Source organism: Ctenocephalides felis, unplaced genomic scaffold (genome assembly GCF_003426905.1).
Source record: "Ctenocephalides felis isolate EL2017-DRISC unplaced genomic scaffold, ASM342690v1 CF-g0.4_SCAFFOLD_03571, whole genome shotgun sequence".
In the NCBI taxonomy this organism is placed as follows: domain Eukaryota; kingdom Metazoa; phylum Arthropoda; class Insecta; order Siphonaptera; family Pulicidae; genus Ctenocephalides; species Ctenocephalides felis.
In genome coordinates this window covers 15,214,500-15,236,482 of record NW_020539725.1, presented here as the reverse complement: position 1 = coordinate 15,236,482, position 21,983 = coordinate 15,214,500, and the positions used below count along the sequence as shown (strand labels likewise).

Genomic DNA, 21,983 nt, shown 5'->3' with positions numbered 1-21,983 from the left:
TTCAATAAACTATCTAATTATACTGATATTAATATCAATCAGATAATAATAGCAATTGCTATTTTAAATCTACTTTTTACTAAGGTGACCATATAAATCACGGGACGTATATACGTCCCGGATTGGCCGGGACAGTCTCGATTTTCCGCCTTTCGTCCCGGTTTTTTCTAAAAGCAATATTTGTCCCGATTTTAGGTGTTTTGTCCCGGATTTTTAAAATAGTTTGATTGACGATATTTTTTAATATATTTCAACTAGACATTTTTTTATTTGCATAGTTTTATTGCCAATCAAAATAATATACATTTTTTAAGACAATATACTGTGTGTAAATAACTAGAAAATTTGAACCGACAAAATGTGCATATAAGTTTTTAGCTAACCCCCCTCCCCCGCTCTTACACACATTCTAGTTCGTCCCGGATTTCATGCAAAATAATCTGGTCACCTTATTTTTACGCGATTCGGTGTTCAGGGTATGCATTTTTTTAATTTGCCGCAAAATGATTCATTTAAACTCATAAAAAATTCATTTAAACCACATAAAAAATTTATTCTTTTCAAAATTCTCAAAAAATTGAATTTTATTCACATTAGATTATTTGAATAATAAATTAAATTCAAAAAAGCGTTTTTTTTTTAATTTTCAAAAGCTATCTAATTTTTTAGGATTTTCACAAATTTGAAGAGGAAAAGTTTTTTCTGTTCGCCCGAGTCAAATCGTTTTTGACTCCAATTAGTAGTAAATTTTCTTGAAAATGTGGCAGATAAATTTTTCGCGCCCGTTTGAACCTTGGTGCGACCTAGGGTAAACCAGGTGGGCATAGTGTTGGTCGAGAATAGGTCGACTGTAGGCCGAGATCGAGAATAATTCGATCGTATACAATAATCTATTTATTAATATTTATACTATGTTTAAATAAGTTACTGTAGAGGTTCAATATTATTGATTTCGTTCCTAATCTAAGAGTAAGTCACTGGGACATAAAATGATGTCGAAACATTCTTATTTTTATATGTTTATTTGAATTTGAGATTCAATCCATGAATTCTGTATGTTTAATTCTTCAGGTGACATATAAAGTCAGTAAAAATGGCATGCCATTATTAGAGGGAACGGAAAATATGTGCAGAAAGGTCAGCGCGGGATCCAAAGAAGCAGCAATATTAGATATCATAGGATTTCCTCACGAATGTCCGGCGGAAAAGGTAAGACTACAAATTAAAAGTAATAAGTTTATTGATGCCGAAAAGAACTCAAACTTTTCACTTTAGAAAGCGTACCAAATTAAATATATTTAGAAATATTTGTAAGTATAAAATATAAAAACATAAATTATAATAATTATTATTATAATAATCATCATGGGCTAGATAATAAATTGAATCTTCTCATTAATGATTAATAATTTTGCACGTAGTTGAAAAAAAATCACGATACTTTGTATCATGCTCTTTCGTAAATAAGAATCAACTAATAAATATTTTCTTTGCTGTTTCATCAACAAATCAGAAATTTAGTTTATATGCAAAAATCATTGTCAATAATTGCTGTCCTTTAGTGAGATATAAACACACAATGAGATAATTACACATCCTTGATAATCTAATGGAATATTACATATAATTACCATATAAAAATTGCGACTAATGTTCGTGATTAAGCTCGAAATTGAATTTTAATTATTTCTCATAGCACTAATTGTGATGCTCATCACATGTATGAATTAAAGTGATGACTATTGGAATTTTTTTTTTTGTCATTTATCAATTATATTTTTCAGTATCATTTTAATCAATCGATTAAATACAAAATGTATTCAGACATAATCGAAATATGTAATATTTTATAATGATTTCAAATGAAAAATGTAAATAAGATGATAATTTTTTTTATATTCCATGATGTGTTTTCCTATAGAATTAATAGCTTTTAATGAGGTTCTTGTTAGTTAATTTGATTTCAATATAAAGACATACACACATATTAGCGTATTCGATAATACATAATAATAATAATAAGAATGAATGGTCGTCTGCCTGATAGCAAGTCCATGATGCGAGAGTACCATAAATCAATGATTTCCATTCCCTCCCTTGATTATTATTACAATTTTGATTTCATTACCATTATTCACGATTTTATATACATTAATGCATTTTTCTTACCAAATTTCTGCTCCCTGGTCCTATAATTTGACTTTCAGTTTCCTATATTTTATCTTCACATGTAAGTCATCATCATTCTTCTTCTTCCCAGACCTTGCAGCCTTTCACTTTTTCCTTCGCCGACGTCGTGAACTCCTTTTGCAAAATGGGTTCGATACAGTTTCTTTTCCTTTGCATGATTGTGCTCAGTAGAGTTGTTTCTTCTCCCACTATCCTCATCATTTCTTCATTTGTTACTTTACCGGTCCCTTTTTTTCACTTGACTCCAGCAGCATATTTCAAAAATCTCCAGATATATTGTGTTTCAAGAATATTAAACATTCAATATTAAACACAAGAATTCAAGATAATCAGTTGATAATAAACTAAATTATTCTATAAGGAATATGCACAAGTTTTAATTTTAATTTTATTTTTTAGTATAAATTGTGTCTGGATGACAAAAAAATTGATATCAGCAAATACAAAACCTACCTCGGACTAGTGAAGGGCAAGATTGAAGTTGATGTTGATATAAAACATGACAATGGTAATACTTGCATTAAAGCAAAAGCAGAAATTTCAAAATAAATAGATGATATAGGCATTACAAATACTTAATTTAAATTATGCATAAATATATATGCTTTTATCTTATAAGGAATTAACTTACAATTAGTCATATAGATTACAATTAATAATTAACACAAATATGTTTTACTTATTATGAAATGTTATTTTTATTAATATTATAATGGTAACGGTGCATTAAATGTGGGACGATAAAATTCTATTGCTTGATTATTATTAACAATACAAATAAAGAAAATGATTTAATTTCACGTTTTTTTCTTCCTATAAAATGTCAAAATCGGATAAAAATTTCGTTATTTGTGCTCAATTACATGCCAATCCCTGTATTGTTAAATTCAAATGTAAAAAAAAATCATTTACTATTCGAATTTTACCAAATTTTATGATGTTTTTCAAGATCTGTTTGTTCCCTATCAGTTACGCTATTTGTCTGAATAATTCGCATATTGTTAGTGATGGATTAGTTCTAGAAAACATTTGGATCTCTATTTTTATTTGATATCTATTCATCATGTTTTAAGATTTTCGTAAAAAAGAAAAATTTTAAATTAAGATATTTAAAATGATTTTAAAAAACATTATAAACAAATCAAAAAGTGTATTAAAATCAATTTATTCATACAAAAATTATACATATAAGAGAGAATCATACACACAAAATATTCAAAATGCCTCTCATGTGTCTGTATTAAATATTTTTAATTAAAGATATAAACCTTCTGGAGTTCCCTCCTTTTTGCGATACAATACACTCTCTTTACTCTTTTTGAAATCCTCATTTGTAACTTTCATTCTACGTTCTCTCAATGCCATCAGACCAGCTTCCGTACAAATTGCTTTAATATCCGCACCTGATAAATCATCTTTGGCCATGATCAATTCGGCTAAATTAACATCTTCAGCTAAGGTCATTCTAGATGTGTGAATGTTAAAGATTCGGCGTTTAGTTTTCTCATCGGGAAGAGGAAATTCGATTTTTCTATCAATTCTTCCTGGACGGATTAAGGCTGGATCTAATGTTTCAATTCTATTTGTGGCCATTACAACCTGATGGAAGATAAAAATTCCAAGTAAGAACAAAGTGAGGCCTTTTGGGTTTCTTACTTGTTATTAAATGTGCAAATAAATTTATAAGGTTAACTAAGTTCCTTGAAGTATTCTGATCTCTTACTTTAAAAATTGATTTTACATATGTGTGATAAATGTGAAAGTATCTGTAAATGAATTCTGAGATATTGTTCATGTTTAAGTATGGCTTTGGAAAAAATAGCTGAATCCATTAGAATGATTCATGAAATGCTGATTCTATGTGATGATTTTATGAAAATACTAATAAGATTCACATTAAATACGTAAGGCTGTCTTCAAGTAAATTCTCAAATCGTTGACTAATTTTCAAATTTCATTAAAAAGATTATAAAGAAAATATTGAGTTATTTAGAGTCAGGAAGCAAAACAGTCCAAACTGATAAAATTATGCATTCCAGTTTCATAATCATACAAATATTTATCACTGTATTGTTTGCAAATATTTTTTTTCTTGCCTGCCATAAATAGTTCTATTTATGGTATATGGCATTTAATAAGTTATTTTGAGAATTAATTCCTCTCCATACATGTATTATCTATTTTATTGCTTCCTATTCAATCTATCCAATCATTTTCTGAAGTCATCTTCCATCTCCAAAGTATATTCAAAAATTGGTAAGGACATCACTTTCAAATTCGCTGTCTAGTTCAGCAATATCGATGTAAATTGAAATTTGCAATAATTATCTGACAAGGAACCCCTCAGGCTTACTCGTCTGGTATTTTGATGAAAATTTGCATGGTGATAGAGTTGATAGTCAAACCAAACATTATAAAATATTATAGGCCTATGAGAAGGGGTTTAATTATAAAAATTAATTAGACCGCGCCTTATTTGCTCCCGCAATAGTGTTCCTTATCGACATATCCTCATAGCTGTGCTCGTTAAAGCACTTGCTCCTATGTTTTGCGTTCGGATTCATAGATAAGACAGTAACCAAGTAGAAAGAGTAAAGTAACCGAGTTCGAATCTCAACAGCTTATAATTTGTTTTTTGTTTTTTTTTAAACATATTTTTATGTTTGAATAGTTATATAACGTAAAAATATTTATCTTTATTTTTATATTTAAAGCACTTCTCATAAGCCTATAATATTTTACAAGGTTTGGTTTGACTATCACCATGCAAAATTTCATCAAAATCCCAGACGAGTAAACCTGAGGGTTCCCTTGTGAGTAAACTTCACTATCACTATCAGAAGTCATTATTTATTTTAAAACCTGATAAATTCTAAACTATTTAAAAAGACATATTCAACACATTTTCTTATGTATCTGTATAGAAAAAAGTGAATGACTATTGTCAATTATGTAAACAAATATTTACAATTAATTATAAACAAAGAATAATATTAATGTTCTTCCAATTTCCTTTGGAAATAGAGAAAAATTGTTTCATTCCACTTGAAAACTTAACAAGAAGAAAGGAGACACGGCCCATTAATTATCAATAGCCATAGACATATTTTACTCAATCTGTTGATAATGTGATAATATAGAATTCCATACCAATAATAAGATCTCCAAAATGGATAATAAAATTGATAAACCTTATTCGGCAAACCCATTTTAAATTATTGAATTTTGTAGATTCTAATGATTTTTAGAATCCACTTCTTGTTCAGTTTTAACCTTATTCATAAAAAATCGGATAGAGATTCAGATATTTGATTTTAATATCTTGAAATTTGAACAAAAAAATGAAAACAAACCTTGACATCTCCTCTTGAATCAAAACCATCTAGCTGATTTAGTAGCTCCAACATAGTTCTTTGTATCTCACGTTCACCTCCTGAGTTTGAATCATAACGTTTAGTTCCAACAGCGTCTATCTCATCTATGAAAACAATTGAAGGAGCATGTTCCTCTGCTACTCGGAACAATTCACGAACTAGTTTAGGCCCATCACCCTAAATGAGATAGAAAAAGATAGGTTAATATAGTTACTTCTTGTTTAACATAATTACAATTAGCACAATGAATATTTTTATAATATCAAATACATAATGAATAATAAAAGGATTTGACAAATATTTAGAATGAAATTAGTTTTACAATTATATTTTTGTTTGAATATTCATACTTTTTTAATAATTTGTATAACTTTATTATATATATCATATGTAACTGAATTAGCTACAAATTGAACAATAGAATCATAATTCATTATGATTAACAAAAATATTCAACTTACCAAATATTTCTGAATAAGTTCACTTCCCACAACACGCAAGAATGTGGCTGAAGTTTGATTGGCAACAGCTTTTGCCAGTAATGTTTTGCCAGTTCCTGGTGGTCCATATAATATTACACCTTTTGGCGGTTTTATTCCCATTTCCTCATAGTACTCTGGGTGAGTCAAAGGTAATTCAACAGATTCTTTGATTTCTTGAATTTGTGTATCTAATCCTCCAATATCAGCATATGTTTCTTGAGGAGCTTTTTCCAATTTCATAACTGTTACCATTGGATCAGTATCGTCACCCAGAACTCCAACAACTGCATGGACCTATGACATAAAACATTAGTTTTGTTACACAATGCATACTCAAAAATCTTTTAAATAATGAAACATTTGCTAATGGTTTTAAAATAGGTGAATGGTTATGAATTCATGAATAATTGATAAAAAAAAATACTTTAAGCTACTATTAATTTTAGATGTTATTCAAGATCTAATAAATATAAGTGTTGCAAAATATTTTTTGCAATTCAAACTAATAGATGTTTTATATACGAGGTGTGTTCAAAAAGTACCCGGAATTACTAATAATTAAATTTCGCGGGTCTGGAGTGTCTGATTGTCAAAATTTTTTTTTATTGTGTTGGTATACATGCCCCTAAAGTATGATGAAATTTTCAGCTATATTCACTGTTTACTTTGTCTGTGGTAGTCGCTAAGGTTCGACGTGTTTTTCTGAGCTCAGCGATTTTTACAATGGAAGAATTGAAAAGTCAAAGAATTTGTATTAAATTTTGCGTAAAAAATGAAATAAAGTGTTGCAAAGTGCAAAAATTCACCAGATATGGCTCCGTGTGACTTTTTCCTATTCCCAAAGTTGAGAGACCCATGAAAGGACGGCGGTTTTCCTCGATTGAAGAAAATCGCTGAGAGTGCTCAAGGACATATCAAAAAGTGAATATCAAGGGTGCTTCGAAAATTGGAAAAAACGCTGGCATAAGTGTATTATATCTGGGGGGGACTACTTTGAAGGGGACCACATTAATGTAGACGAATAAATAAATATTTTTTTGAAAAAACGAAAATTCCGGGTACTTTTTGAACAGACCTCGTATAAATGAAAATTGTTTATATAAATGCTACTTTTGTTCAATTTGAGCATGTGTCAAAGAAGTAATATTTACATTACTACATTATTACAGTTTTATTTCATAAATTTCATTATGGTAAAGTTTGTGAGAAAGATAATGTAGATAAATTTGTATTTGTATATAAAGATTTGTTATATTTGTATATAAACATTGTCAAAAAAGTCAATGCATTTCCATAAGTACTGCTTCAATTAACTTAAGAGGTAAATATTTCACATTTCAAAAACAACAATTGATATGTTAAATTAATATTAAAAAAAGCCTTCAATTTTAAACTAAAAAAACTACAGAATTAAAATTAATCAATAATTAAATTTACCTTATGATTCAGTAAGACTGAACAACCAGGTTCCAACTGATCTTTATCCACAAAGGACAAAATACTGACATAATGTTCACTACCCACAGAAGTAGAAACAATAGCATGATTATCATCAATAATTTCTTCTAAATTACCAACAGACATAGGAGTTCCTCTCAAGTCATCTACTCTTGATCGCTCCTCTTCATTTTTCTCTTCCTGAGGCTTGAGTCGTTCTTGATTACGAATAAACTCTTCTTCCATGAGAAGATAATCTTTAATTCTTTCTAATTTTAGTAGTTTTAGACGACATCTTGTATGAGGAGTTACTTGTGGCAGTTTTAGGGCTGCATCTGGACCCTTAGTCCTACGTTTCTTTTTACCTACACGAGTTGGAATTGGTGGCTCATACTTCTTCTTTTTCTCTTTGTCATCTTTTTTTTCACCACCCGCATTTCCACCTGATTGACTCTGACCCTGAGAGACAAATTAATATGATGATTAAATTATATTATTTTCCACCACAGTAATTATTTAAGAAAAATAAACTATAAGAGAAAGAAATTTCAAACTAAGCTCTAAGCCGCATTTTGTTATTACTGCTTACGTCAATTTAGATTTAACTTCATACAAACACAAAAGTATTTTACCAATTAAAAATATAATATTTAGTATTCATAAAATAGTATTTAAAACAAATCTTACCATTTACGTTTATTCAAAATATTATTTTTTCAGAAACTACAAAGTCATTCACAAAATCTGAAATATGACTTGAGTTTTGTTACTAGTATTACCGTAGATTGATAATTGACTTTTTAGTGTTGCCCTAAATAATAAAATATCTCTTATGTTGAAAAGTTCCAAAATAGTGAAAACAGTTAATTTTAGACAAATATAAAATAATAAATAAATCGAAATAAAGTTTGATGAACAATATTTATTATTAAATTGCGATTGCACAATTTAAGCAGTATAACGAAATGGCGTTACGGATTTTGAAGCCTTTAAGAAACTCTCTTGGAATTTGTCAAGATATCAAAAAGGTTACATAAATGTGACATATGTAAAATTAATATTAACAATATGAATAATTAATTGAAAACATATTTCTTTAGGCTTCGACGCTATCTGCATTTGATATTCAACATAAAACCCCTCTTATTAAGCAATCAGTAAGTGTCAATAATATTTTAATATTTGTTTTTATTATCTGCGTTTTAACTATTGTGGACAATCATAAATTAAATTTACTTGTGGATGTAATTATATTTTTATCTAGTATTAACACTGTATTTATTATATATATAAATTGACTAAATGTCCATGTGCAGACAAACATTCAGACTTTATGTGCCTACTTTAATTTAACCAGTCATCAGTACTAGTATGCTAAAGCAAAATATAAACCTGATTTTTATTATTTTGTTACACCTAAGGATGAAATTCCAAAAGCACAATATGGGGGTCGTCACGCAGTCACAATGCTGCCTGGTGGCGGTATTGGTCCGGAACTTATGGGATATGTAAAAGAAGTTTTCAGGTAATTCCTTAGAGTAAAGTAAAATATACACTTACTGATTATTTGCTTTGCAATGGCATATGAATTTTTCAGTAAACAAATTTTATACATACTTCAAAACAAATTATTTTGATTATTCCAAATAAATTAAATGGAAAAGAATAAAATAAAATCAATTAAATGTCATCCTTCTGAAGTTTTACAATTTTCAGAAGCAAATCATTTGGTACTTTACAGATATGCTGGTGTGCCAGTAGATTTTGAAGAAATTACAATAGATCCTTCTGTACATTCAGATGCTGATTTAGAATATGCCATCACTTCAATTAAAAGAAATGGAGTTGCTATTAAAGGTACAATTGTAACTAATATATAGATGGAGATGTAAATAACGTTATTTATGAAATAATAGGTAATATTGAAACCAAAAGTGAATCTGCACAAGTATTATCTCGTAATGTAGCCCTGAGAAACGAATTAGATTTATTTGTAAATGTTTTAAACTGTCGTTCATATAGTGGTGTGCAAAGTAAACACCATGATATTGATATTACAATCATTCGACAAAACACTGAAGGTGAATATGCAATGTTGGAACATGAGGTCAGTTTAACTTTCTCTTAATTGTTGATATTTTAAATTGTTTTTATAAATAATAAAATTTTAGAGTGTATCAGGTGTAGTTGAGAGTATGAAAGTAGTAACTGCTGAAAATGCCAGAAGAGTTGCAACATATGCCTTTGAATATGCACAAAAAAATGGCAGAAAGAAAGTAACCACAATCCATAAAGCAAATATTATGTAAGTAAAATTCATCATGAGGAATAGACATATGATAACATTATATTTCTATCATAATAGCCAGTTTTAATGTCTGTATCGAATTTTTTACAGGAAATTGTCAGATGGATTATTCTTAGAAATATCAAGAGATGTATCAAAGAATTACCCAAATATTGAACATAACGACATGATTATAGACAATTGCTGTATGCAATTGGTTTCTAAACCACATCAATTTGATGTTATGAATATGATGAATTTGTACGGCACTATTGTGTCTAATGTTATTTGCGGTTTAGTTGGTGGTGCCGGTTTGTTAAGTGGAAAGAACTATGGAGATCATGTAAGTGTAATATGAAAAGTCAATTAGTTCAAAACAATATCTCAACACTCAATATCACTTTTTTGTGAGTTATTTTATGAAGTAGAAATGTTTCGTGTTTGAATTTTTTGATTTTATCTACAATATAGCTAAAAGTTTAATAATAATGAAGCCCTTTTATTTAGAAAAAATGTGGATTACATTTTTAAGTAGATTTTGTAATCCAAAGTGATATTTTGTATGAATTGTTTTCTGACCAATGATAGTCAATTAATTCTGACCAATAAACAATTATTATTATTTACACATATTATGGATAAACTATTGTGATCAGAAGATGCATACATTAACTAACAAGCTCTAATAAAATGCTTGTAATATTTATATTTTCTCATTTTATCTTTTCAGTACGCCATTTTTGAGCCTGGAACTAGAAATACTGGTACTGCTATTGCTGGTAAAAATCTTGCTAATCCCATAGCAATGTTAAATGCTTCTGTTGATATGTTATTCCATTTGGGGCATAATCGTCATGCACATGCAATCCAAGCAGCTATTGACAAAACAATAAATGAGGATCAAGTACACACACCAGGTAATAAGGGATCGCCCTATCGATATATTTAATGTATATATATATATATATATATATATATATATAATATATTCAAACTTGTGCTTACTTATTTCTATTTCCTGTGACTCGTTTCTTCAATTTACTGTAATAAGTCGTCAATAAATGCCTTTCTTAGGTTCTGTCTTTTCAGACCTTCTACTTTAGTTTGTAGTTTCATAAAGTATCTGTAAATTATCTTCAGTATTTGGTTTCTTTCTTCAAAACCACTTCGGAAACAAGAAATTTTTGGCACATCTCTCCACTCACATAACCCATTACTTTTGTAATACAAATTCGTAAAGAGATATAGAAAGACAAATGAATCAACATGAATTAACTCTAAACTTCTAGAAGTTTCTTTCATATTTTTTACTATTTAAATTATTTTTCAGATATCGGTGGCCATGCAAACAGTATGGATGTTGTACAAGCCATCAAGAATAATCTTAAAACATCAGTCCACATATAAACAAAAAATAAAATGTGATAGTTTTTGGTTTTAATTCTGAAAAAATGGAAGATTTGCTTTTGGATCGTTGCCTTGTGAAAAAATTGTATTAATGATACTATAAATGTATTAAAAATGTTGTAAAATATTTCTATATATTATATAATAATAATTTATGCTTATACTAATAATAAATATATTTAAATGTAAGTTTTTGGTATTTATAATTCTAGAATTTATATTTATAATTCATTAATTAGCGTAGTCTATAAAAAAATGCATTTGTTGTGTATCCATGCAAGTGAGTTAGTTTTTAGTGTTAAAAATTATCAATCACTATCATATCTCTCTTTTTTACGAAATTATTTTATAAACACAGTGACGACTTTGCCAAAAAAAAATTATAATGAACAAGTAAACTAAATTTCTTGCATTTAGTCTTATTCACTAAAAACTCGCTTTCCATATAATATATCCATATTTAAATAACAGAGTGTTTTGCAAACCCTTCAGACAGCATTATTAGTGCATTATACATTTCGTACTGATTAGCTAGTATACCTCCCTGGAACATCGGCTCGTAATACAAATTTCCAGTATCGTTTTTCAAAGTAAATTCATCACTTTGTATGTGAATAGATGAATACGACGGCCCTCCATTCTGGCTCCTCCTTTTCCTTCCGTAACTTGCAATTTGCGGTCCTCTTTTCGGAGGAAACGATAAAAACATCGGGGCTTGGGTCGTTTGAGGTTGCATTGGATAATACATGCCTAGAATAACAAAATATCAGTTAAAAATATTGTAGTTAGATTTATATTATTAATTTGTAATAATTAATTATAGTTGTACTTATTACAGACTTGTATAGTTGTATTTATAGTTTTTTGTTCCAAACGTGAGAAATCCTAAACCGATTTTGAAAACTGAAAAACTATTTGAAAGATATCAATAGGAAAATCGTTTGATTAGTCTTTGGAAAAGAATGAAAATTGTTAAATATCTTTTGGACGATTTTGATAAAACGTCTGATGAAAAGGTTTATAGTATTAACGAGCATCCTAAAATATTATGTACCTACAAAAAAGATGTTCATGTATAAAAACTCGCCAAAATTCATTAGAATATCGAAATTTTATTGTGATAGTTAAAAATAAGTTACTAAATCACATTTTTTTTTATAAGTCGACTATTGCATATATCTGAAATTTCTTGCAACTGAATGAAAGCAAAATACCAAATCTTCTACCTAGTTTAAATATAATTATGTAGAAACGTGGTATGAACACCTAGGTCGTTTTTTGATGATAGTAGATGGATAGATAGAATAAATATCATAAACTCTCCTCTTAATTTATGAAAACTATTCAAAGAACCAAATTCAGATTGGTAAGATATGTTCATAACATTCAACTGAAATATCATATATTATCTGTATCCAATGTATCCAATTCATATGGATATCCCAAAAAGAAGTGGCACATGCCACTAAACAAATAGCAACTAATATTATATTCGTGAGTGTTCATAAATAGATGATGCTTAAATTAAAGCAATTATAAATAATAGATTCAAATGACTTTATGATTTGATTTTTATGAAATGATTTATGCATTTATTATCCGATATTCTACCGCAGTTAGTGGTGTATAGTGCCTTTGAGAATGTCGTATACATATATTATTATTATATTAAAATATATTCAGATAGAATCAATTTCTAAATTAAGAAATACCTTTATTCTTCACTGCTTGTACAATCATACACAGCAAATATCCACCAAATGCAAGAAATGATAATGTGGTAATAGCCAAGTGAAATGCGCTACGAATTTTTCCTCCACCGGAATCTTTAGTCCATTCATGTTCATATTCTCTGGAAATAAATTATAGCAATATAAATAAATCGTCACATAATAAATTAATAAAAACTATACTTATAACTAATATTAATAATATTCTTATACCATAAACAACGATGGTGCCCTAGTAGTTTTTTCGTGTATTAATGCTCTAATCTCGATTTCTAGCTCGAACCAAAATTCATGATCCTAATTTATGTGTTTTTGATGTATGTATGCATATATAATCTAATAAATAAAGTTTTGTATTAAAAACTCTAAACGCTAAGAGCGTCGCCTATAGGCGACATCCACGTGTCGACGCCTATGTGAGATCGAGTGTCGTCTTCAGACATTTCAAATTTGTCGATCTTTGCTTCAAGATTTAGTACTACGAGTTAAACTATTTAGAATTCCAATTTATATAGTAATTTTTAGTTTTGTAAAAGTGTATTTTTTTCTTAATGATTCGATAATCTTAAAATATATTGTCGTGCATGATCCACTGTAGTAGCCCTACTGGACGGCTCGCGGTTCCGCACAGCAGTATCAATTAATTAAATATAATTAACTTAATAAAAGATTAATGATGAAAGACTCATTTGATACCTTCTCAGTAGTGGTTTTTTCTCGCCGCCAATTAGGGGTTGGCGTGAGCTATTTCTGGTCCATGTTTATAATTAAACTGAATATTTGTTGGAGCCTCATCGAAGCGGTTGATTGAAGCTGAAGAAGTTAGAGATTTCTTCACCTATTAATTATATAGAAAATTAGACATTACAAGTTACAAAAACCAATACTTTCGAATCATTTTCTTCATTATTAAATAACGACAAAATCTATCAAAACGCCTTATTTCAACAGCTTTCTGAACTGGTGTAACTTAAAACAAGTACTAAGGTGACCATATTTTTTTTTAAGTCAAAACCGGGACGGCAATTTTTGGTTATGCTAATCCGGGTATATAATAACAGTTTTTTTTATATAAATCTTTTTTTATAATAATTGCGGACTTTTAGTAAGAACTTTATTATTCGATTATATGTTATACTTTTTCATCTATGATATTATATCTCATATGGATCTATATGTCTTTCGCGCTTTTAAGTTTTGTATAAAATTTTATTCAATTTTGTTCACAAATATTTTGAAAAAATTAGCACTTGTTCGTTTGTTTTCCTAATTTTTGTTAATTCATCTGTTAATTTAAAAAAAAAAAACAGGACAATCCGGGACAAAAGATCTAAATCCGGTACACATCATGCTTTTAAAAAACCCGGGACACAAGGTGGAAATCCGGGACTGTCCCGGCCAATCCGGGACGTATGATCACCTTACAAGTACGGACAAATTTAAAATATCGATTGAAGATATTACAGAAATTACTTATGAATAGTTATAAAGTTTGAAAAAATATCTAATATACTTCTATTACAATTACTTTACTAGGAACATTATGTTTAATTAAAAAAAAACGCGTATTATTCGAATTCGGGAATACTCACATTTGCAACATTTCCAATTCAAGCACACATATATAAAATTACATATAAAATAATATTTAATAAATTAAATCACATCTTGTGATCAATACATACCTTCAAAAGTTTGTCTAAAGGTATTTCACTTAATTCCTTTAAACTATTAATTTGCGCTGGTGACAATACCATAGGTGGAGTTTTAGAACTGTTTGTTTCCAGCATGCACCATTGAATTATTAGAATGAATATAGATTTGCTGAACATTTTATAACAATTCGAAGAATATTATTCATATAAACCAATACAAAATCTATTTTCTTATAAATAAAAGCATTATTACTGAGTAGCGAAAGACATTAGGTGAAGAGATTACTGGCAAATGGGATATGATGTCGTGAAGTAAATAGACAGTGTATGATTTTACGGAACTAAAACAGTAAATCACTTCGCAAATTAGATGACATTATAAAATAAGACCATAACTTCCTGCTCAAGGTGTTTTTCTTCTGTTGCGGGTCACATATTACCGTCACGCTATTTCAATTTCTGTAAATGCTTTCTTTATAAAGTGAAGTGACTTTGAATTTTATGATTCGGAGTAAAAAATATAATAAGAATAGTTTAATATTTAGTCAATTAAACAATAGATTAATTTTTAAGACCTGCACCTAAATCCTCTAATTATCGATAAAAAATATACCGATAATGTTATAAGTTAAAATAAATTATTAAACAAAATCACCGCACCGAATTTAAAAGTTTTTCTTTATTCTGAATCTAATAAAAGTCCAATAGGAATCTTCACAACATCTAATAAAAGTCCAATAGAAATCTTGGCAACTTTTCTACATTTATCAATTTGAATCCAATAAAAGTCCAATACGAATTATTTTCATTTATATATGACTGCCATATTAAATTTGCACTAAATATACGATTCAAATTATTCAACTTATCAAACCGTAATCAAAAATCTTGGTACAGAACCCAAAAAAATTACACAAAATGTGTACACATTATTAAAATCTCTACAAAATATCTGATAATTTGATGTACATATGTCCAATAAACATTGTTGACCGCCAAAGACATTTTTTTAACTTATTTTTATTGAGAGTCCATAACCGCTTGACCTGCCTTCCCAAAAATTTAATCAGTTCTTCATCTTGTCAATACAAGTAAAATGTCAAAAACTAAATTACTGGTTTTGGCACTTTTTGCCCCGTATCTTTGGAACGGCTAGACCCGCCTACGCCAAAAACTAATCAGCACGTCTCCTCATCAATACGAATCGAATGTTTTTTGAATTATTCAAATCGGTAGATCCGTATTCCCGAAATCGTCGACGAAAATTTGTATCCGCACACACACACGCACACGCATACATACATTTTTTCTAAAATATGCCAAAATGTTCAAAAACCTTTGAAAAATAAAGATGTATAAAATTTTTCATTTTCGATTTTTTTGCGATTACTATAACTTTTCCTATGGGAAGTTAATAAATGATTTTTATTGTGAAATTCAGCTGGAAAATACACGTGTATATTTCATTATCATCAAAATCTTCAAATTTTAAAAATTTCTTTCTCCAGTATTTTGGTTTGGTTTGAAATTTGAAAAATAAAATAACATTTTGAAGTATATTGTGCATTACTATCTTATGGTTTATGGTTTTATTTGATTAATTTTATTCTCGTAATAATTGTTTGAGAAAATGTTGTGGAAATAGTAACTACCATACATTACTAACTTTTTGTAATGTATAAAAATAAATTAATAAGCTTTGTAATAAACAAAAATTAATCATTCGAGTACTGTTAATCGGGTAAATTAATCTTCAACTTAAATTCGAAATGTGTCATTGCCTTTTCGCACCGCACTGCTCGAAAAGACTATTTTCAATTAGACACATTTTTGATAGGGGCTTCTCCGTGGCTTAGAGACTAGAGCTTTGGCCTTCTGACCAGAAGGTTTAAGTTTTAATACCCATCACGGATAGAGTGATCCTGGCAGAGGGTTTTCACTTGAAAATATAGATGGATATATCTTTTCAAGTAAAAGTACCCCGAAATTAAAAAAACTCTATTAATAGAAATATATCCAATACAAAGAGGTCAACCTATGTTGTTGAGACATCTCATCACAAGAGGAGTCTCAGGTTCGGTGCGCTGTTCCAAAAATATTTGCAAAAAACTAAATAAATTCTAAAGCTAGATTTTGTGTTTTAGAAACATTTAGGAACTGCAGTATTATTCTGATTTACATCTATCGACAAAGTAATAATAAAATATAAGTTAATGTTTTTGTATATTATAAATAATCCTCCGAATGCAAAACTAAGAAAAATGTCATACATATTCTAGCAAGTACTTGTGACACTTTTCTTGATAATTGTAACAAGACTGTTATAATAGAAGTGTTTTAAAATACAAAAAGAATAGCAAAACCTTTTAATAAAATCTAACACCACGATAAAATGTAAAAAAAATCTTGCATTGCAAATGATTTTGACAAATTAAAGTCGTAAGAAATACTATTACTTTAGTATTAGTATATACTACTAAATTTAGTATTTTTGAGCCCTATCTGCATCCAATATTTTAACAACTTCAACTGACTGACTTATTCAATAATAATTAATTGAATTAAAAATAAACTTATACATTTAAGCAAATAAAATTTGAAGAATTATTATAATTTAAAAAAATAAGGGAATGACTATCCACGAAAAGTATAAAAATTCATGTTTGAGAAATGAAAAAATAAGCAAACATCAAGTAAAAATTATAAGAATCGTATTATTGAATTACTTTAAATTTGAATAAATAAATTATTGAATATCAGAAAGTAATGTAAATTCATTTCCTAGATAATAATGACTTTAAAGAATATGCCTTCATCTTGCATATGTAAAACGTCTAATAAAATGTTGAGGTGTTCAATTTACAAAACATAAAAATAATGTTTAAAAAAAGATATATGAGTGATTAATAGATTTTCTGCCTATTTTTCAGTATAAATGAGCTTAGATTAGGATTAGTGAATGAGCACCTCATATGATGGTCATAGTTTAGTCATAGATAAATGTTGTCTATTGTGGCATCGAAAATAAAAAATAATAATTAATTCATTCTATAATATTCATTCAATCTGCTATATCTTCATACGATCTGATTATCAAGCTAACGAAAATGTTCAGGCGCCCTGTTGTTTTAATAAATTATTCAGTAACCGTAATTTCAAAGTCATAGGTGTTGATCATTTCTTTCAAAGTTTTCAACAAGAAATAAACATTAAACAAAAGTTTATGGTAGTTGCAAAATGCGTTTACAATATTTATTGGTAATAACATTTCTCGTATTAATGTGCTATAATAATTGTGAAGGACGGAAAAATTCCGGTATATTTGAGAAAATTCAATCAGGTAATGATTCAACCAATTTTCATAAAAGTTAATTCACTAACTAAAAACGCTTATTATATCTTGAACGTAAACCTCCTTTTTCTCTCAAAGAACTATATATTTTTTTATACGTACAAATATTTTCAACGTTTCGGATATATAAACTGTACCCTTCTGCAGGACTATTAGAATCAAAAATAATATACATTAATATATAAGAATTTACTTTTTACCTATCAAATTCTTGACACCAAAAATTTTAGTTCACTGCAAATCATTGTTGAAAGTCAAAAAATTTTAAACACATGTATGATAATCTTATTTGTAAAAATTGTGAAATAAAATGCAAGAATCATGTCCAGTTTTTGTGACTATTCGTAAATTTATTTTTTGTAAAATCATTTTTATAAATATTTATTTCACATACAATATTCTTCCAAGTTTTATTATCTGATAATGAGTATAAAATTATCAGTAAAAATCAGAAGTGAATTAAGTGTATAATATATGTTTTATTAATGTGTACATCTTTGATAAAATGCAAGTGCTCCGACTCGTTTTTTTTATAATTTTAACTTCGTTTTACTAATGTATAATACAGGACAATCTTTGCAATTTATTATGCATATCATAGTATTAAAACATATAACGTATACAATATCAATTGGAAATTGCATTCAATAGTTTTAAAGATGAAATCTTTTATTCCAATATAGAGATAGTTGAAATATTTAACATCACAATTTTAAAAGATGCTAAATCTCATTCCCATTCTTATTAGTGAAGACTATTATAATAGTAAATATATTTACACATATGGGAACGTTTATACAACTTGTCTTAAGAGAAAATGCCACTTACACCTAGTTATTCTATATTCTACTTACTGATGGCTGTTACCATATATATTCAAAAATATATCCATTCTGTTATATTATATATAGAATTATTATAAAATATAAGAATTATAAAACCATCTTTTAATTTAACTATAACCTTGATAATTGCATTTAATTAATAACTGCAATTAAACCAATATTTTATAATTTAGGTCTGAAAATGGCTAGTAACATGTTCAGCCTGGACCATGCATCAACAATCGCTCGCCTGGTATCACAGGCATTTGGAAAGAAATCATCTTCAAACAAATATCAACAAGATCAACCAAACGGAGAGTCTATGTTCGGAGGATTTTTTCGCCTATTGGGATTAGGTGGATCAAAAATTGGCGCACTAGCTATTAACACCATAATATTCCTTGCTCAATTGGTTAGTATATAATAAATAAATATTTTACATACAAAATAAACATCTGAATTTTTTTCGAGATTATTTCTAAACCTTTTCAATCTACTATGACTGCTATTATTCAAAAAATATTCAATGATTTTTTACGCAATCTTTTGCAGAAAATCATGTGATAAATTGTTAATAGCGTAGAAGTTGTCTAATATTTTCAGACAAAGCTAACGGAATTGAATATTCTTAGATTGATAATTATCATATTTTAAATTTTAAATAATAATTTAAAATGCAAAGAAAAATTGTACAAACAAAATTAACAAATATAAAACTTGATTTGTAGCTACCAAATGATCTTGAATATGAAAAGAAGTAGAGTTAAATGGATTCAATAAACATATTAACATATTAATTATATGAGTATGAAAATAATTTTTTTTAATTTAACCGTATACTTTACAAAAATAAAAATTAAATACATAGTTGAAACTAATATTTTACTTCCAATATCTAAATTAAATAAAACGCATTTGTAACTTCAATCCATAATTTTATTCTATGAAGTAGTATATATATATACAAATATATATAGTTATAATCATCCAATTAAATTTGTCATCTGATCCATTCAGCCGCAATAGACTATAGGATAGGATATATTAAATAACCTACAAGGCTGCTTCATTTTCCTTTATAACAATTTTAATCAATCTTGCATCATTTCATCTGGAACATCAGTGTTAATGTGGTTTATTGTGCAATGTTCAAAATTCCATTTTGGAAATACTCTTTTATACAAATTTAAAAATATAGTATCATGTGATTGAATCTGCTGATCAAATACACATTTCATATGCCCATGGGTTCCTAATGGTTCCCTTATATGACCTGATTTTCCTGCCCTTGTACGTAACTTGCACGGTTTGAAATATAAAATATCTTCCCTGTTGAAGAACATGAATCTAATAACGGCTGATCGTTTATTAACTTTAAATGGGTGTCCAGATAACACAATTCTTTTCAATATAATTCTATCAGGATTACAGGAAATCAAACTTCCAGTAGCTACCAATTTTAAAGAAAAATCACTCATTATTCTGTAACAAAGAACAGGAGCAGGACTATATTGTATTGGGGCGTAGAAAGTAGCAACTGTTGTATCTTCAGGTTGGAAAAACCTTTGGAATTTGTGTCTTGATGCATTTGTGTGTTCTGAAAAAATTGGATTAACAAAAAATCTTCTGTAACCACATTGTATTAAGAATCTTTCTTTAGATTTAATGGGTTCATTATGATCTAATGTTTGTTTTAATTTTACATTCATCACTGATATTTTCTGTTCATGAGGCAACATTCCTATTGCAACCACAGGAACACCGTATCCCAAAATTTTCTTAGCCATATGTTGTGGCACGTTATTTATGTGTATTGTTATATACATCCCAGGTTGTACAGGACTAACATCTCCTTCTCTTACTTTGAGAATTTTTTTACGCATTCTATCATAATTTTCAAATTGAAATATCCTTGCGTAATCTGTAGGTAAGTTCTCTTTGGGATCCCATGGTGATGTCCTGAAAGACTCTAGGCCTCTATACCTTCTAAAACGTTCTCTAGCTGGTATATCCATAGGGGTATCTATTTCATCAGGAAATTGCCGGTCCTCATTCGCAGCACGCAATTTCATCAGATCTTGTTCCTCAGATTGTGCATTGAAATTTGTATCGTATTTGTCTGTATTAATCTCAATCTCTTCTTCAGATTCATAGTCGGATTCATTGTTTTCATCTACTTGAGATGCATTATCATCAACAGACATTTCATCATCAGAGTTTTCTTCTTCCTCTTCACTAACACTGATTTCATCAATATCTGGAATCCATGCAGCTTGATATTCACTCATACCCTTAGGAACTGTTTTAACCAATCGTTTGGCCTTCAATGCTTGCTTAGCTTCATCAATTTCAGCTTCAGTGGGCCAAGTCTGTTCGGCATCCATAGGATCAGGAATATTTTCTACTTCTAATGATTGTTGTAAGGAAGGATTTGCTACACATAAAACTGAACTTTCTGACATTCGACAATCACCGCTATTTGTAAACTTTTCAAAATAATGGGGATCAGGTGTAGATTCTATCAAATTCATCTGATAGTCTCCAATGCCTGGAATATGTACTAAGTCATTTACATTTAATTGTGTTCCTCTCAAGAAACCTGTGAATTTTAAAGTGCCCGTTTTATCAGCATTTGGAATAAATTCCAGATTCTCAGCATAAAGATGAGGACGGGTATCACGGAAAAGAATAGATTTTTGTTTCTGAGTGCAAATACGTCTTAAAATGTTAAGGTTATCAGATACACTGCCACAATCTATAACTTTTTCATTTGGTATATACACATTCAGGCAATCATTTATTTGTTGACGTAATTCATTTTTCTCTTTTGGTTTCAATGAGTTAATATTCAAACAACATACTATACTTGTGGGAATACCTTGAGCCTTTGCAACTGATAATATACCCAATCCCCAGTCATCAATGCAAAGATTATCTTGTGCAGATGTAATAAACATTACAGTATCAACTACTTTAAGAGTGTCCAAGACACCAAATTCAAGACCATGGCCAATCGGAGGACATACAAATGAAAATCTTTGTTTAAATCTTTTAGAGCTTATATGTGTAACGCCGGATTTTGAGTAAGTAACAATATTTTCTTCATCACATGACATAAGGAGGAAACGACAGATTTAGAGTCTATCCAAATTTAAAGGTACTATAGCAACTAAAAATGGTGCTCCCTTCAGCGTTCCCAATTTAGATTTTTATTATTAACTGAATCTTGGGTGTTCTTACGAATT

The 21,983-nt window shown here is 28.7% G+C and overlaps 5 protein-coding genes across 5 annotated transcripts in view; 1 reads left to right on the top strand and 4 right to left on the bottom strand.

The window, feature by feature from the left end:
* Positions 1-3,417: 3,417 nt before the first annotated feature.
* On the bottom strand, positions 3,418-8,277 carry LOC113384564 (26S proteasome regulatory subunit 4). Its single transcript, XM_026622301.1, has 5 exons — positions 8,171-8,277; positions 7,484-7,942; positions 6,026-6,340; positions 5,544-5,741; positions 3,418-3,789 (listed from the first exon to the last, which is right to left on the bottom strand). Exons 1-5 carry the CDS (start codon positions 8,171-8,173, stop codon positions 3,445-3,447), a joined length of 1,320 nt encoding a protein of 439 aa, XP_026478086.1. The 5' UTR covers positions 8,174-8,277; the 3' UTR covers positions 3,418-3,444.
* Positions 8,278-8,366: 89 nt separating this feature from the next.
* LOC113384567 (isocitrate dehydrogenase [NAD] subunit gamma, mitochondrial-like) lies at positions 8,367-11,178 on the top strand. Its single transcript, XM_026622303.1, has 9 exons — positions 8,367-8,511; positions 8,584-8,640; positions 8,905-9,008; positions 9,225-9,340; positions 9,400-9,590; positions 9,655-9,788; positions 9,882-10,113; positions 10,501-10,687; positions 11,101-11,178. Exons 1-9 carry the CDS (start codon positions 8,449-8,451, stop codon positions 11,175-11,177), a joined length of 1,161 nt encoding a protein of 386 aa, XP_026478088.1. The 5' UTR covers positions 8,367-8,448; the 3' UTR covers position 11,178.
* A 441-nt stretch (positions 11,179-11,619) lies between these two features.
* LOC113385680 lies at positions 11,620-13,350 on the bottom strand. Its single transcript, XM_026623524.1, has 3 exons — positions 13,310-13,350; positions 12,890-13,029; positions 11,620-11,927 (listed from the first exon to the last, which is right to left on the bottom strand). Exons 1-3 carry the CDS (start codon positions 13,348-13,350, stop codon positions 11,638-11,640), a joined length of 471 nt encoding a protein of 156 aa, XP_026479309.1. The 3' UTR covers positions 11,620-11,637.
* A 294-nt stretch (positions 13,351-13,644) lies between these two features.
* LOC113384565 (reticulon-4-interacting protein 1, mitochondrial-like) overlaps positions 13,645-21,983 on the bottom strand; it is a 16,064-nt gene continuing 7,725 nt past the window's right edge. Inside the window, exon 9 of the mRNA XM_026622302.1 lies at positions 13,645-13,745. Coding sequence (XP_026478087.1) covers positions 13,699-13,745 — 47 coding nt within the window. The 3' untranslated portion in view covers positions 13,645-13,698. The remainder of the gene's footprint in view (positions 13,746-21,983) is intronic.
* LOC113384726 (pre-rRNA-processing protein TSR1 homolog) overlaps positions 19,768-21,983 on the bottom strand; it is a 5,447-nt gene continuing 3,231 nt past the window's right edge. The window contains 1 exon segment of the mRNA XM_026622488.1: positions 19,768-21,923. Within this exon segment, the coding sequence (XP_026478273.1) occupies positions 19,830-21,923 (2,094 nt within the window). The 3' untranslated portion in view covers positions 19,768-19,829.

Excerpts from the sequence above, each read along its gene's own strand:
- LOC113384564 (XM_026622301.1), bottom strand. Across the intron at positions 6,341-7,483 it reads CAGTCTTACTGAATCATAAG|GTCCATGCAGTTGTTGGAGT; the intron begins GTAAATTTAATT and ends TTTATGTCATAG. Across the intron at positions 5,742-6,025 it reads AACTTATTCAGAAATATTTG|GGTGATGGGCCTAAACTAGT; the intron begins GTAAGTTGAATA and ends TATCTCATTTAG.
- LOC113385680 (XM_026623524.1), bottom strand. The coding sequence starts at position 13,350 with ATGTCTGAAGACGACACTCGATCTCACATAGGCGTCGACAC. Across the intron at positions 13,030-13,309 it reads TCTCACATAGGCGTCGACAC|AGAATATGAACATGAATGGA; the intron begins GTGGATGTCGCC and ends ATTTATTTCCAG. Across the intron at positions 11,928-12,889 it reads ACAAGCAGTGAAGAATAAAG|GCATGTATTATCCAATGCAA; the intron begins GTATTTCTTAAT and ends TTGTTATTCTAG.
- LOC113384567 (XM_026622303.1), top strand. The coding sequence starts at position 8,449 with ATGGCGTTACGGATTTTGAAGCCTTTAAGAAACTCTCTTGGAATTTGT. Across the intron at positions 9,591-9,654 it reads ATGCAATGTTGGAACATGAG|AGTGTATCAGGTGTAGTTGA; the intron begins GTCAGTTTAACT and ends ATAAAATTTTAG. Across the intron at positions 9,789-9,881 it reads ATCCATAAAGCAAATATTAT|GAAATTGTCAGATGGATTAT; the intron begins GTAAGTAAAATT and ends AATTTTTTACAG.